The 15,007-nt window shown below is 45.4% G+C and overlaps 1 protein-coding gene across 1 annotated transcript in view; it reads right to left on the bottom strand.

The window, feature by feature from the left end:
• WWC1 (WW and C2 domain containing 1) overlaps positions 1 to 15,007 on the bottom strand; it is a 288,584-nt gene that overhangs the window by 100,634 nt on the left and 172,943 nt on the right. Inside the window, exons 10-11 of the mRNA XM_088454941.1 lie at positions 9,621 to 9,710; positions 289 to 812 (exon numbers count right to left, since the gene is read on the bottom strand). Coding sequence (XP_088311067.1) covers positions 289 to 812; positions 9,621 to 9,710 — 614 coding nt within the window. The remainder of the gene's footprint in view (positions 1 to 288; positions 813 to 9,620; positions 9,711 to 15,007) is intronic.

Genomic DNA, 15,007 nt, shown 5'->3' with positions numbered 1-15,007 from the left:
CTTTATTCTAAAAAGGCATTGTGAGGTGGCGATAGCCAGAGAAGGTCAGCTGGCGGTACATGTATTCTCAGTGTCCTTGATAAATGGACTAGTAAAACATGCATTTTCACTGGATTTAGGGCTTTTCTCAGTAATACAACCCTGGATCAATTTCTTAAACTCAGTGGTGATTGAAGGAAAGGCAGTATCACGCAGTACAACTTCCTCTACAACATGCTTCTCCAATCTCAGTTACAAGTTATAAATAGAAGGGCAATCTTTGAGGCTACCTTAGAAGCGTTACATTACCTTGTCCGGCAGCTTTGCCTTCTGTTTCATGTTGATAGCTGCCTGCACCAGCAGAAAGGCCAAGTTCTGAGAAATGGCTGCTTAGATCAATATCTTCAAAGTCCATATGGCTCAAGAAAGCATCTCCAGTTAAAAAAGGGTCTGTTACAAGGGGTGAACAAGGCGGAGATGGAGAAGAAAGTGAAGACCTGGGCGACAAGGATGTCATAGATTTGGGTGTGCCAGATAAGGACCTCAAGGCCTGGACACGGTTTGTTGAATCCATCTTCTGAGATTTAACCACTTCATTTTCATGAATGGTGGTAATACAACCGGAAGGTCTATAACCAGAAGTCCCTTCCTGTAGCATGAATTCTACTTTGCTCTGGTATTCAGTGTCTAATTGTTCCAGTTGTTCATAGTATAGATCTGTAAAACTTGCAGATGTAGAAGAGTCCTGGCTGGATGTGACTAGAGATCCCCTACTGGAAGCCAATGATCCAGGGCTGCTCCCCGATGAAAGTGACTGAGTGCTAGCTGAGAGACTGACAACATCAAAGATTAAAATGATATATTAACTGAATAAGAAACCATTAAGTTACAAAGTTATCATATCTGAGAAAGTAAACGATGCCAAGTCAAACATGGGTGCCAAATAAAATGTGGAGGTTAGTGCCGTTAGTACTAGTAACGCACCAACAATACACGTTTTTGATTATAATGTTGTTCTGCTTTTTATTTTCTTACATTTTGGTCCACTTTATGTATCAATATCACTTTGTGTGGAGGACACTAGGCCTGATGCAGAGTTGTACAGTACTGTACAGCCGCATACTACTCTGAATCAGGCCCACTGTACGCTAGCAAAGGTCAGCTCATTGGACAAATACTCTATGAACTTAGTGGTGACTTTAGAAGTGACCAGACTACAGTACCATGAATTGTACTCCTATACTAGGGGGCTGATGCAGGGGTGAATATGTTCCTCCATTTGCGGAGGGTACTTTGTTCTGGAGCATGCGTATTGCTAAAGTACAAAGAGCACATACAAGTACGGTTGATGCAGAGTTGTACACAATGCCAATATAGCTACACTTCCTACAGAAGGGATGTAACTGGGTGGTAACGGGGCATTCAGTGACAAATGCAGGCAATGCAGAGTAGGACATAAATGAAGATACACATTTGTGTATCTTTTGTACATAATATAGGGTAGATGCAAGTGCGAATAGATGATGACTGGTACCAGGGGCATAATTCACAGTTGCACGCAAGTCAATCACAGATGTGGCAATAAGTGCAGAACTTCCCCCTGTACTCAGAGGTGGCTGCATCTCTGCATCGGCATCACCCCTTATCCACACGCTTGTGAAAATAGCTGCCGCCACTATAAGCATACAATTGCACCAGCCCTATACTTGGTGCAAGAGATCCGTCAGCAATCAGACAAATCCCTCTGTGTGCTCACCTTTGCATAGCCTGCAATTCCACCTACATACTCGGAAAACTTAGCCTAAGTGCGAATCCCCCGGATGGTGCCCACTTACGCCCACTCAGCCGCAGTGGAGATGTGGCTGAGTTGTGTATGACTCGCTCACAGTTGTGTATCCTCATCCCAGTATGTGTGTGCTGTGTGAAAAAATATGAGATATGGTAAGAACTTACCCTTGTTATCTCTATTTCTACGAAGTCCATAGGGTTCCACAGGATACCTTGGGGTATAGGTGTGACGTCAGTCGCAGGGCACCAAAGAGTTAAGCTTTCAGCCTCCCAGGATGCACTAGGTCCCCCTCCTATACCCCGCCCCCAGGCCAAGGCACCTCAGTTAGTTACCAAGCCATAGGCCGGAGGAGGAGAAGGAAGAGAGAGAACAAAGATCTGGACACATACAAGAATCACATTCTCACCAGAGGGAGACGGAAAACCGGTGACCAGAGCAAAGCCCATCTGCAGCACAGGTGCGACAGGGCGGGAGTCCTGTGGAACCCTATGGACTTCGTAGAAATAGAGATAACAAGGGTAAGTTCTTACCATATCTCATATTTTCTACTTCAGGGTCCATAGGGTATCCACAGGATACCTTGGGGATGTCCCAAAGCAGTATCCTTTAAGGGTGGGGACGCTCCTGTGCAGAAAGGAGAATCCGCCGCCCGAAGGAAGCATCCTGAGAGGCGAAGGTGTCAAACCTGTAATACCTCACGAAGGTATGGACAGAAGACCACGTAGCAGCCTTGCAGATCTGAACTGCCGAGGCACCACGTCAAGCTGCCCACGAAGGACCCACAGACCTAGTGGAATGAGCCTTCAGAGAAGGAGGGACCGGTAGGCCTTCATGAAGATAAGCTTCAGAAATAGCCATACGGATCCAGGCTGCCAAAGTTTGCTTTGAAGCAGGCCAACCCTTTTTACAGAAGCCATAGAGGACAACAAAGCGTCCGACTTCCTAAACAAAGAAGTGCGGTCCACATAAGTCCTTAAGGCCCGCACAACATCCAAAGAGGCCTCACCCACGGAAAGACCCGATGAGTTAAAGGCCGGAACAACTATTTCCTCGTTAACCTGAAACTGGGAAACAACTTTGGGGAGAAACTCGGGCCGAGTGCGGAGCACTGCCCTGTTCCCATGAAAAAACCAAGAAAGGGGGTCTACAAGAAAGAGCCCCTAACTCAGAAACACGTCTGGCTGAAGCAACGGCCAGAAGGAAAACAGTCTTAGCTGTTAGCCATTTAATATCCACTGAGCCCAGTGGTTCAAACGGCGGTCCTTGGAGAGTCCTCAGGACCACAGCCAAATCCCAAGGCGCCACAGGTGGAACAAAGGGCGGCTGAATACGGAGAACACCTTGCATAAAGGTGCGCACATCCGGGATTGTAGCAATCCTACGGTGAAACCAGACAGATAGGGCCGAAACCTGTACCTTCAAAGAAGCAAGGCGAAGCCCATGATCTAGTCCAGCTTGCAGGAAGGCGAGAATCCGAGACAGACGAAACTCCCGCGGTGCATAACCTCTCGGTCGACACCACTGGAAGAACGTATGCCACACGCGATGGTATATCCTCGCGGAAGACGGTTTCCGAGCTCGTAACATGGTACACACCACAGAGCTGGCAAACCCCCAGGACCTCAGCATGGACAGCCGAGTCAGGTCCGGGTGAAGACAAGGACCCTGAGACAGAAGGTCCGGTCGTAGCGGCAACCGCAGAGGACTGTCCACGGACAGACCCTGAAGGTCTGAGAACCAGTGCCGTCTGGGCCACGCGGGAGCTATCAACAGGAGCGTCCCTCCTTCCTGTTTGAATTTCCGGATTACCCGTGGAAGAAGGGAGACCGGAGGGAACAGGTATGCGAACCTGAACGTCCACCGGACGGACAGAGCATCCACCAGAGACGCCCCTTCGTCTCTTGTGCGAGACCCGTACACCGGCAACTTGTTGTTGTGCCGGGACGCCATGAGGTCGATTTCTGGAAGACCCCACCTGTCCACCAGTAGTTGAAAAACGTCCGGGTGCAGGGACCATTCCCCTGGATGAACGTCCTGGCGACTTAGAAAGTCCGCCTCCCAATTTAGCACTCCCGGGATGAAGACCGCTGATATGGCCGGAAGATTGCGCTCCGCCCAAACCAGGATCCGAGAGACCTCTACGAGAGCCGCCCGACTGCGAGTTCCTCCTTGCCTGTTTATGTAGGCCACGGTGGTAGCATTGTCCGACTGGACCTGCACCGGGTGACCCTGGAGAAACCGCTGTGCCTGCAGGAGAGCATTGAAGACCGCACGGAGTTCCAAGATATTTATTGGAAGCTCCGCTTCTGTCGGTGTCCACCTGCCCTGGAACAAGTGTGGACCCGAAACTGCTCCCCAGCCCCGAAGACTGGCGTCCGTTGTCAACAGGACCCAATTTGGAACCCAGAACGGACGTCCCTTGTTGAGGTGGGTCATCTTTAACCACCACGCAAGGGACAGGCGAACCTCCGGGGTGAGCACAATCGTCTGGAACTTCAGAGACTGAGGCAGCCCGTTCCACTTGGACAGGATCAGGTGCTGCAGAGGTCTAGAGTGAAACTGGGCGTATTCCACCATGTCGAACACCGACACCATGGAGCCCAGTAACCTCATCGCCGAGTGTAAGGACACCCGGCGGCTGTGCAGACAACTGCGCACCCTTGACTGTAAAGCAGAGATCTTGTCCTCCGTCACGAAGATCCTTTGCTGTCCCGAGTCCAATAAGGCTCCAAGATGCAGAATCCTCCGAGACGGGATTAGAGTGGACTTCTGCCAGTTAATTAGCCAGCCATGCCGTTGCAGCAGTGCAATGGTCAGGTCCAAGTGGTGTAACAGGAGCTCTGGAGATCCTGCCACCAATAACAGGTCGTCCAAGTACGGCAACATGCGGACTCCTTGCAGCCGCAGAGAAGCCGCCATGACCGCCATAGCGTCCTGTATGTCCAATGACACCATGTAGTCCCCAGGTTCCAGCGCCAGAATGATGGACCGTAGGGTCTCCATCCGAAACTTCGGGACCCGCAAAGACTTGTTGAGTGCTTTGAGGTTGAGAATCGGACGATATGACCCATTGGGTTTCTGTACCAAAAATAGATTTGAATAGAAACCCTGGCCCCTCTGGGAGAATGGAACAGGCACTATAACTCCAGCCTGGAGCATAGTGTGCAATACCTTCCGCAGCTCCGTAGCCTTGTTCCGGTCTGATGGTAGACCCGTGGTGAAGAATCGAGCCGGGGGTCTGTGCCGGAAGGAGAGGGCGTACCCGTGAGAGACCACCTCCAGAACCCAAGTGTCTGTCGTAGTGAACGACCAACACCGGGAGAACTGCAGCAGGCGGCCTCCCACCCTGGGATCCCCCAAGGGGAGACCCGGACCGTCAGGCCGCAGGCTTGTCATCTGGCTTGGGGGCCGGACGTCTGGTACTCCATGCCTGTTTCCGGGGCTTGCCCGATTTCTTAGGGCCAGCCTGTCGAGGAAACGACTGTGGTTTGGGCCTGCCCTGGGCCCTAGATGACCGAAAGGACGATGGTCCAGAACCAGAAGGAGCAGCGGCCGACGGGAGACAAGCAGATTTGGCTGCCGCCAGCGTGGCCACAATCTTATCCAGATCCGGACCGAAGAGAACTTCTCCGGTAAACGGCAACGCTTCCAGACCTTTCTTGGATCTGCGTCCGCCTTCCAGGATCGCAGCCACAAGGTGCGACGAGCAGCTACCGCTGCTGAAGAAATTCTAGACACCAGAGTACTAATGTCTAGAGCCGCCTCGTTGATGTAGGTGGCCGAATCACGGAGATTGCCAATCAACTCCGCTTGTTCGGCCGGACAGTCGGATTCAAAAGAAGCCTCTAATGAATCCGCCCAGCGCTCCATCGCTCTGGCAACCCAGCAAATGGCCATAGCCGGCCGTGCTGCCCCCCCTGCAAGGGAATAAGCGGACTTCAGGCAGATTTCTACCTTGCGGTCCGTAGCATCCTTAAGGGAGGACATGGATGGCATCGGCAATGTGGCACTACGGACAAGACGGGTCACGTGAGAATCCACCTGTGGAGGGGATTCACACTTAGCAAAATAATTATCCGCGAACGGATAAGCCACCGCCAGGCGTCTCTGCGGCTGGTATCTTTTGCCAGGTTGTTTCCACGCCTCCTCTAAATGGTCCACCAACTGACCCGAAAGAGGAAAGACTGTGGCATCGCCCTTCACATCTTTGAAAAAGGCATACTTAGATTTAGCCGCTGGGGGAACTTCGTCCTCAATCACCAAGGCTGTGCGGACCGCCCGAATAAGTCCAGGAATATATACTTTGGACTTAGCATCAGCGTCCTTAGTATGGAAAGGTTCCTGATCGTAAGGATCCAGAATCTCCCCATCATCAGACGTCCCTTCGTCATCCTCATAAGGAGCGGACAGAGACGCCACCGGCCTTTTATGAGGCCGCATCACAGACTCCCCTTGCAATACATCCGACAAGTGCTGTAAAGAACTCGTCAGGGAGTTAACCCACGCTGGCTCCTGAGAACCCGGGAGCGGGGAAATAGGGAGACTGTGGGGTACCACCAATTGTCGTGGGAACCCCTGCATGGGTGACGACACCACAGACTGCTGGGACAAACCCATCGGAGTAAACGCGGGCTGCGGAGCTAACTGGCCCACTAAAGCTGTTAACGCCTGAGCGAAACAAGCCCAGGGCGGCTCCTGTACCGGTGCTGTAACCGTAATAGGCCGCGCCATGGACAACACTGCCGGCAAAGGCCCTCCGCGCTACCCTCCCCCTCCGCTAACGGTACTTTGCACGTGGTACACTGTAGCCGGAGGGGAAAATCACTTTCAGACATGATGGCACCACGTATGTGACCTCTCTCACCAATTAAGTATTAAATAGGCGAGAGACCACCCTGCAGCACCGCACCGCAAGGGCTTTAGCAGAAAGAACAGGGACAGTAATAAAGCTGACAGTTTAGTGAAGAATAGTTACAGGCAGCGCTAGCACAGTCACATACAATGCAGAGAAATAACAATTCCTGCACTAACAGCGCTGATCACTCAACTACACAGACACAGGGCCTGGTAGGACACAGCGCTGCATACACAGACCTGAGCCACAGCGGAGGAGAGGTATGCGGGGGGACCCAGACCACGATGCTTCCTTCCAGACTTCCAGCAGCGTTCACCATGCGTTGCAGAGAAGATGGCCGCCGAGGAGCAGAGAGAAGCTGGCCTGGGGGAGGAGCGCTGACACAGGACCAGTCAGCACAGTGCAGAGAGGGCTGTGTGCAGCGGGGGAGGCGCCGGCTGTGAGACAGGGAAGGCGCGCTCCCCTGGCATGCATTTAACCCCTGGGACGCCGCAGCGCTACCGCTCTGCTGCGGTCCGCTGTCCCAGGGGGTAGTGGAAGCGCAGGTTGGTCGCCTGGCTCCACGCTGCAGCCAGTCCCCAGGGAGCCCCCTGCCTGGGGACTTAGGACCATGTGATCAGCGGGGACCCACCGCGGGACCCCGCTGCTTACCTCTGTCCCCCTTGAATCCGGCCATGGTCCGGAGCATCTGGGGTCACCGCTAGCTGTGACCCCAGACGCCCACCAGCATCCCCGGATCAGTACCGGCGTTCTGGTACCGGCGGGGTGTAGGGAAGACAGCATGGACGTCAGGACTGACTGTCCATGCTGTTCATCCAGATGTGCAGCCACAGCTGCATGAAGAAAAAGCTTCAGGGGCTCTTCTAGCCCCCACTCCAACAGGTGCACCCGACTCCGGCCGGGCACCAAACTAAACTGAGGTGCCTTGGCCTGGGGGCGGGGTATAGGAGGGGGACCTAGTGCATCCTGGGAGGCTGAAAGCTTAACTCTTTGGTGCCCTGCGACTGACGTCACACCTATACCCCAAGGTATCCTGTGGATACCCTATGGACCCTGAAGTAGAAATAGCAACATGACTTGTGTGCGACTCTGAATCAGCTCCTAGGAGTACAAATAGAAGATGGATCCACCATATGATGCGTACAACAGCACTCTTCTTTGGAGTAACATACACCTAATTTATGTCCAACTCTGTATTAGGCCCTAGGTGTTTCATGCTGCAAGGCCTTAGATATAGATGAGTTTACACTTGATGGGTCAACCACTGTTATTTTATTTACTTCTCAATTTAAACATTTCTTCTCAATTTAAACATTTTTTTTTTATCAACTAGTGATCATTTGAAGCATCTAGTTCAGAGTTTCCCAAACGCTGTCCTCAAGGCTCCCCAACAGTTCAGGTTTTAGAGATATCCATGGATGAGCACAGGTGACTTAATTAGTGCTTCAGTCATTTGTTTTAACCACCTGTGCTCAACCATGGATATTTCCAAAACCTGAACTGTTGAGGACCGCGTTTGGAAAACTCTGAACTAGGCAATTATTCTCTTGTATAAACAGTGTATGAAATCATCCATTGTCTGAATAATTCACTATATACCAGCAGATTAGATAGTAATATGACTACAACATTATATGTTTAATCAACAGTTTTTTTCCATAATGATACAAAATAAATGGAGTAAAAGTAAAAAATGCATTACTATTAAAACCATATGTATGAAATAATATCCGCTCAAAGGCTGAGGTAGTTATTTGTAAAATGGTTGATTCTTATTAAAGTGGGGCCCTTGATAGCACCCTAATAATCTGTCAGGCTCCGATTAGTTAATAGGTGTAGGGATTAATTCGATTAAACCCTGTTGTTACCATACAAAACAGTTTTACACAATGAAAGTTATTTTACATGTATATGGTACCGTTGTCTGCCATATGAAAGCCTCATCCTGTTCAGCTCCTACACGCTGTTCATCTACACTGTAGTGGTCACAAGAATGGAGTAACACGTACTGTACTCTAACCACATTCAAGCATACAAGTGGCTGTTAGCTCTGTCCATCAACATTACATGCCATGTTTGAAATTGTAACCGATAAAACTATTAACTGTTATAAATGTCAGACATCACCTCTGACCAGTATAAAAGCATATACAGCACAGAAAGCAATGCGGGATGGGTATGAAATCCCGGCTGTCGGGATGCCGCTGTTCAGAATACCGACAGCGGCATGCCGACAGCCAGAATCCCGCCATCCATAAGAACGTCCGGTAAGTATTTTCCCAAGCCCTACCTTAACCCTCCCTCTCTAGTGCCTAAACCTATCCTCCCCCTCCCCTAAACCTAACACCCCCTCCCCGGTGCCTAAACCTAACCCCCCCCAGTGCCTAAATGTAACCTCCCCCTCGCCGCAAGCTAATCCTAACACCCCTACCTACCTGGTGCCTAACCCTAACCCTCCCCCAAATGCCTAACCCTAACCACGCTACCTAACCCTAACCTCCCCCTAACACCCTGATACTTACCTTCTGGATGCCGACAGTCGGGATACTGGTGCCGGGATCCCAACCTGTTGGAATTTCGGTGCCGATATTTAGACCATCGGCATCCCGCACACCGGGATGCAGACTACATCCCCATTATTTCCTATATACGCATGATACCATGGTATATTATGTAAAAAGTAATAATAAAATACTAATATGAGCATGATGAAATTAAAATAGTATAAACCTTTCCTCCACATATTTCATACAGTTGAAATATAAAGGTGACATTGCCTACATGTACGGGGGATGGCTGAAATAAGTGTGCCACAAGTGGGCCAGGATTTGGGTGGATGGAGGTGGAGGCCTAATTATTCCCTATTTTCAAGTTGGAAATTTTGCTAGGTACGCATATAAGGGAATAATACAGCCATCTTGTGCATGAACTACATACTACTTACCTAAATGATTACTATACAATACTATGCAATGCACTTCCATGTGCAATACATACCTTTTCAATTGTGTGTGCAGAGTTGCAATTAACCTTGTTGTCTCCACCAATTCTCTGATTAACTGGTTTCTTTTACTGCTCATCTTCAACCTAAAATAGGAAACCAGTTTATATACGTGACAGGGACAAGACCAGTTGTCAGAAGACTATGAGCACAGTATCACAGCATAGATGAGTACATTCAAAATATATGGGAGAGAAAATACACACTGTCCTACATTCATAAATACTGACATTAGGATACATATAATAACAATAATAATAATAACAACAATAACAACAAAAAAAACGATTTACTTTACACAAATACAGTTAGGATTCAATGGAGCAGTTCGTCCATAAAGGTCTACACATCAGACTCAACAGGTAGGCAAATTGGGGAAATGATTTTAGTGCAAAAGAAAAACAATGACAGTAACAGTGAGACAAAGATGAGTTAAAAGTTAAAGGGAAATTAAACTGCTGACAAGCAAGTTAGATTTTCTTTGTTGTGAAGACCAGACAAACTTAGTATAGTAACCTTTATTAGATTCCTTTAGATCCATGTGCTATGATTTACTATGGGTGGTGGGGGAGATGTAATGTGTTCTCCTCAGATGGGTCATCTGAACAGTACTAAACCTGAAAGTCTCTGGTATATCTGCCCAATCTGTCTAAGCTTTGCTGTATGATTTCACCTATTCGGTGTTCTCCCCAGGCTGTTTTTTGCGGGTGCACCACCCGGCAAGAAACACCTACCACCCGGCACTTTGGGAGCCTGCAAGTGGGGACAGTATCTGGCAGCTGTATAAAAAGGACTAGATCCTACAGACTTTGCAGCTTTGCAGAATCAGACGACTGGGCCTCTAATAAAAGAAGAGGAGAATTAATATATAAAATGCTATTTCAAGTTTAAATCATTATAAGGTCAGGGTTTAAAACATTTTACTATTGTGAAGGCCTCCACCCGGCTACTTCTTGATGCCACCCGGCTGGAAAAATTTTCTGGGGAGAACACTGCTATTCTTATAAACGTTTGAGTGATTATCACATAGATTTTGACAGTGGGTAGCCCAAATGCAATCAATGAAAGTGTTTTATTGTTTCAACTTCAATACAGTAAAATGGATAATAACTGAAGCCACCTAAACATGTAAATGCTATGTACATCTATGTTACTAATAATACACACTTTTTAATGCTAAAGAAACTGTTTTGTTCATTTTGTTTTGTTTCCAGAAATAATTTACCCTGTATTTTGCTGTTTTGTATCTTAGCATGTCGGACAGTGTTTGACGTGTTTACCATCAATATTAATGGCATGATGCAGAATTGTATGACGGCAAAGTACTGTGCACGGTTGCCTTTTGATGCAGCTAGCCACAGCAAAGCCACTGTCTCAGTTGTCTCACAGGGCAAACACCAAGCTGGTATCTAAAGATGTTTGACAAGGTTCAAACAATCCACTAACTAGACCCTGAAATTCAGTATACAGCATAAGGAACACAATATGGAATCAGATAGGACTTTGCCTCCTTTTTAAAATAACAAACATATCGCTGACACTCAGGGGGAGATGTTTCAAGCCTTGGAGAAAGATAAATTGCAGAATTTGCCCTAAGTAACCAGTCATACACACGGAACGATATGCTCCATGAGCGATATTAAGTGTTGCCCCTCACCTGCCGGGCTCAATGTTATTCCCGACATTAAGCATACACATTGAACGATATCGTTAACCAGTTGCATCCACGAATTTGCAGGATCTGACGATATAATCAGATTGGCCTGCAAGTAAGGTCGATGAAAGAAATCGTTAACGATCCGGGGGAGCGCTGAACGGAAAGATATTGAATGGTATGAAAAATAACAATATCATTATCATTCACAATATCGTTCCATGTGTATGCAGCACATGAAGCTGATTAGTTGCTTTGGGCAACTTCTACACTTTATATTTCTCCAAGGCTTGATACATCTCCCTTTTAGTATGCAGAGCTGTGCATACTGTTATATCAAGTAAGCTATGTTTTGATTGATCTTTATAAGCAAACAACTTACAATGAATAAAGAAAGGTTACCCCTACAGTTTATTTGTTATATCAAATCCACAGGTTGCAGATACATCTCTAATAAAAGATAGCTCAATGAGACCCCCTACAAATAATACGGGAAAAACAAATATAGAACACCTGCTATACTCAATGAGCGCACAAATATGAGACGTACAGATAACGTCTAGTATGAAATGTAGCAGATTAGCAGACAAAAGGATCAATTTCTAATGTGAAGTAAGCACACATCTTAGAAATGGAAGCATGCTAGACATCCACCGTGTGTTCTCTGACAGATAACACCTATCTATTAATCAGCGCAAGACCCATTCTCTTCCCAGCAGATTTACTGCAACAAATTAACATATCATAATTACACAGCAAAACGATAACAGACATCACAAGAAATGAAAATGATAAAGGCTGTTAGGTTACAGATCTGGCATTGTGCACAAAATACTGATTCACACAATGGGAAGAATGCTGTACATATAAAGGAAATAAACACAAAAGGCCAAGGGGAATTTAAGTGGTTGAATATGTTTTATTTTAACATATTGTGGAAAATATGATGTTTAATTTGTTTTTCACATTTGTTTTCTGCTCCATCTATCCACAGTTATGTTTAATTTGGCTATACGTTTGCAGTTATGTTTGATATGGCTATATGTTTGCAGTTATGTTTGATATGGCTATACGTTTGCAGTTATGTTTGATATGGCTTTACGTTTGCAGCTATGTTTGATTTGGCTATACGTTTGCAGTTATGTTTGATTTGGCTATAATTTTGCAGTTATGTTTGATATGGCTTTACGTTTGCAGATATGTTTGATTTGCCTATACGTTTGCAGTTATGTTTGAAATGGCTATACGTTTGCAGTTATGTTTGATTTGGCTATACGTTTGCAGTTATGTTTGATATGGCTATACGTTTGCAGTTATGTTTGATATGGCTATATGTTTGCCGTTATGTTTGATTTGGCTATACATTTGCAGTTTTGTTTGATTTGGCTATACATTTGCAGTTTTGTTTGATTTGGCTATAGGTTTGCAGTTATGTTTGATTTGGCTATACGTTTGCAGTTATGTTTGATATGGCTTTACGTTTGCAGTTATGTTTGATTTGGCTATAATTTTGCAGTTATGTTTGAAATGGCTATACGTTTGCAGTTATGTTTGATATGGCTTTACGTTTGCAGTTATGTTTGATTTGCCTATACGTTTGCAGTTATGTTTGATATGGCTATATGTTTGCAGTTATGTTTGATATGGCTATACGTTTGCAGTTATGTTTGATATGGCTATACGTTTGCAGTTATGTTTGATATGGCTTTACGTTTGCAGTAATGTTTGATTTGGCTATACGTTTGCAGTTATGTTTGAAATGGCTATACGTTTGCAGTTATGTTTGATATGGCTTTACGTTTGCAGTTATGTTTGATTTGCCTATACGTTTGCAGTTATGTTTGATATGGCTATACTAGTGTAATAGGTTTGATGCTACATTAGGGGAGAGTACATGGATGCAAGTTTGTTGACATAGCCTTTGATTTGGTGAGCACACTATTTACCATATGAGAGGATGGAGAGAAATGTTATAGCCCCCTGGGATCATTGTTATGGTTTAAAGTCAAAGTAAACATCTTAATATTTGATCATTTTCTGAAGAAGGCAGCATGTTAAGTGTACAACAAGGTTCAACTTTGTGACTATTACTATATTTGTTATATATTAACATATATTAATGAATTACCTACCAAAATATAGAATACACAATGAAATTGTATGCAGACGACATGGTGCTATTAGCATAGCTCTCAACAGTACCGATTTAGGAAAGAAATTCATGATATGAGGGGATGTCACATGCATCTCCCCCCTTCCCCCAACAATTAGTACAGGGGGATGTAGTTGGGAGTCCTGCGGTCGGGATGCCGACGGTCAGAATCCCAACCGCCTGCATCCCGATGGAAAGTATAAGGCTTGGGGTTAAGCACTAGGGGGAGGGTTAGGGATAGGCTGTGTGACGGGAGGGTTGGGCTGCGGGAGAGGTGGGATTCTGACTGTCGGTAACCTTTGTACAATATTGTGAGGTATACCTTTAGTATCAGCCATGCCCCCGCCCAACGATTTGCTCATGGACAACATACTGTAGTGGGGTATATCTTTAGCATTAGACAAATCTCCAAATTAATGATGGCTAAAATACAGAAGTATTTTAAGGTTTTACATCTGTATTTTAGTGATGTGAGAAAAAAAAAAAAGAGGATATACTATTTAGTAAAGAAAAAAAAATAAAACAAAAAGGTAATAAAGGATCAGAAGAAAATGCTACTGAGAAATTAGTGGAAGAAGTGTAGAAATTGATGCTTCTCTTCCTTTTTCAACTCATAATAATACAATTAAATAAATAAGATAGGGACACTTTGTGGGGATATTAAACTATAAGCTGGACGTTCATTGTAAATAAATTAGGAACGCATGTATTTGCATATGAAAAATTATATAGAATACTGTGGGTCAAACACATGTAAATGGAATAGTCATATACTATAACAGATTAATAAGATTAGTCCTGAACTGTAGCAGTAATAGTTACCACTCCAATTTGTACAAAGATCCAGAGAGGGACAGATGGACTTAAAAAAGCAACATGTAATATTTTACAAATAAAATGATAAATGTGATAATTCATGGAAACATGAAAGTACATTATGTTAGTAAACATTACACATTTGTTGTGAAACGGGTAAAGCACAGATGTTACATTTGTTTCTGCAACAAAGTACAGTGCCATGACACTAGAGGCCTAGATTGCAAGAATTTAGAATAACATTCCCACTGAATTAACAAACAAATTATCCCAGTTTAAATATTAGGATTGAGTACCACATTGGATTATGAATGTTCTTATTTTATGAAAATGTGGAGAAGTACTGTGGGACAGCTGTTGGTTTTGTAGAATGTCAAATATGATTGGTAGTTTTATGTAATTCTTGTGTGTTATAAAGCAGAGGTAGGCAACCTGTGGCAGTCCAGCTGCTGTAGAACTACACATGGCAGCATGCCTTGCCACAATTTTTCTGTTAGGGCCTGCCAAAACTGTGGTAGGGAATGCTGGGATATGTAGTTAAACAGGATGACTACTGCTGTTACAAAGAATGTAACTGGTAATTGATAAAGGCAACATTGAAAAGTGTATTATTCTTTCTAAATATAAATATTTGTACTACTGCTGCTTCTACTACTACTACTACTACCAATATAACTACTATTACCAGACTTGTCACAAATCATTAGCTAGCATATCATCACTTTTAGAATAATGGGATAACCTTGATAGAATGGGTATGA

Source organism: Taudactylus pleione, unplaced genomic scaffold, assembly GCF_031769625.1.
Source record: "Taudactylus pleione unplaced genomic scaffold, aTauple2 ptg000637l, whole genome shotgun sequence".
In the NCBI taxonomy this organism is placed as follows: Eukaryota; Metazoa; Chordata; class Amphibia; order Anura; family Myobatrachidae; genus Taudactylus; species Taudactylus pleione.
The sequence above is the reverse complement of the archived record's forward strand: the minus strand, read 5'-3'. Positions and strand labels throughout refer to the sequence as shown.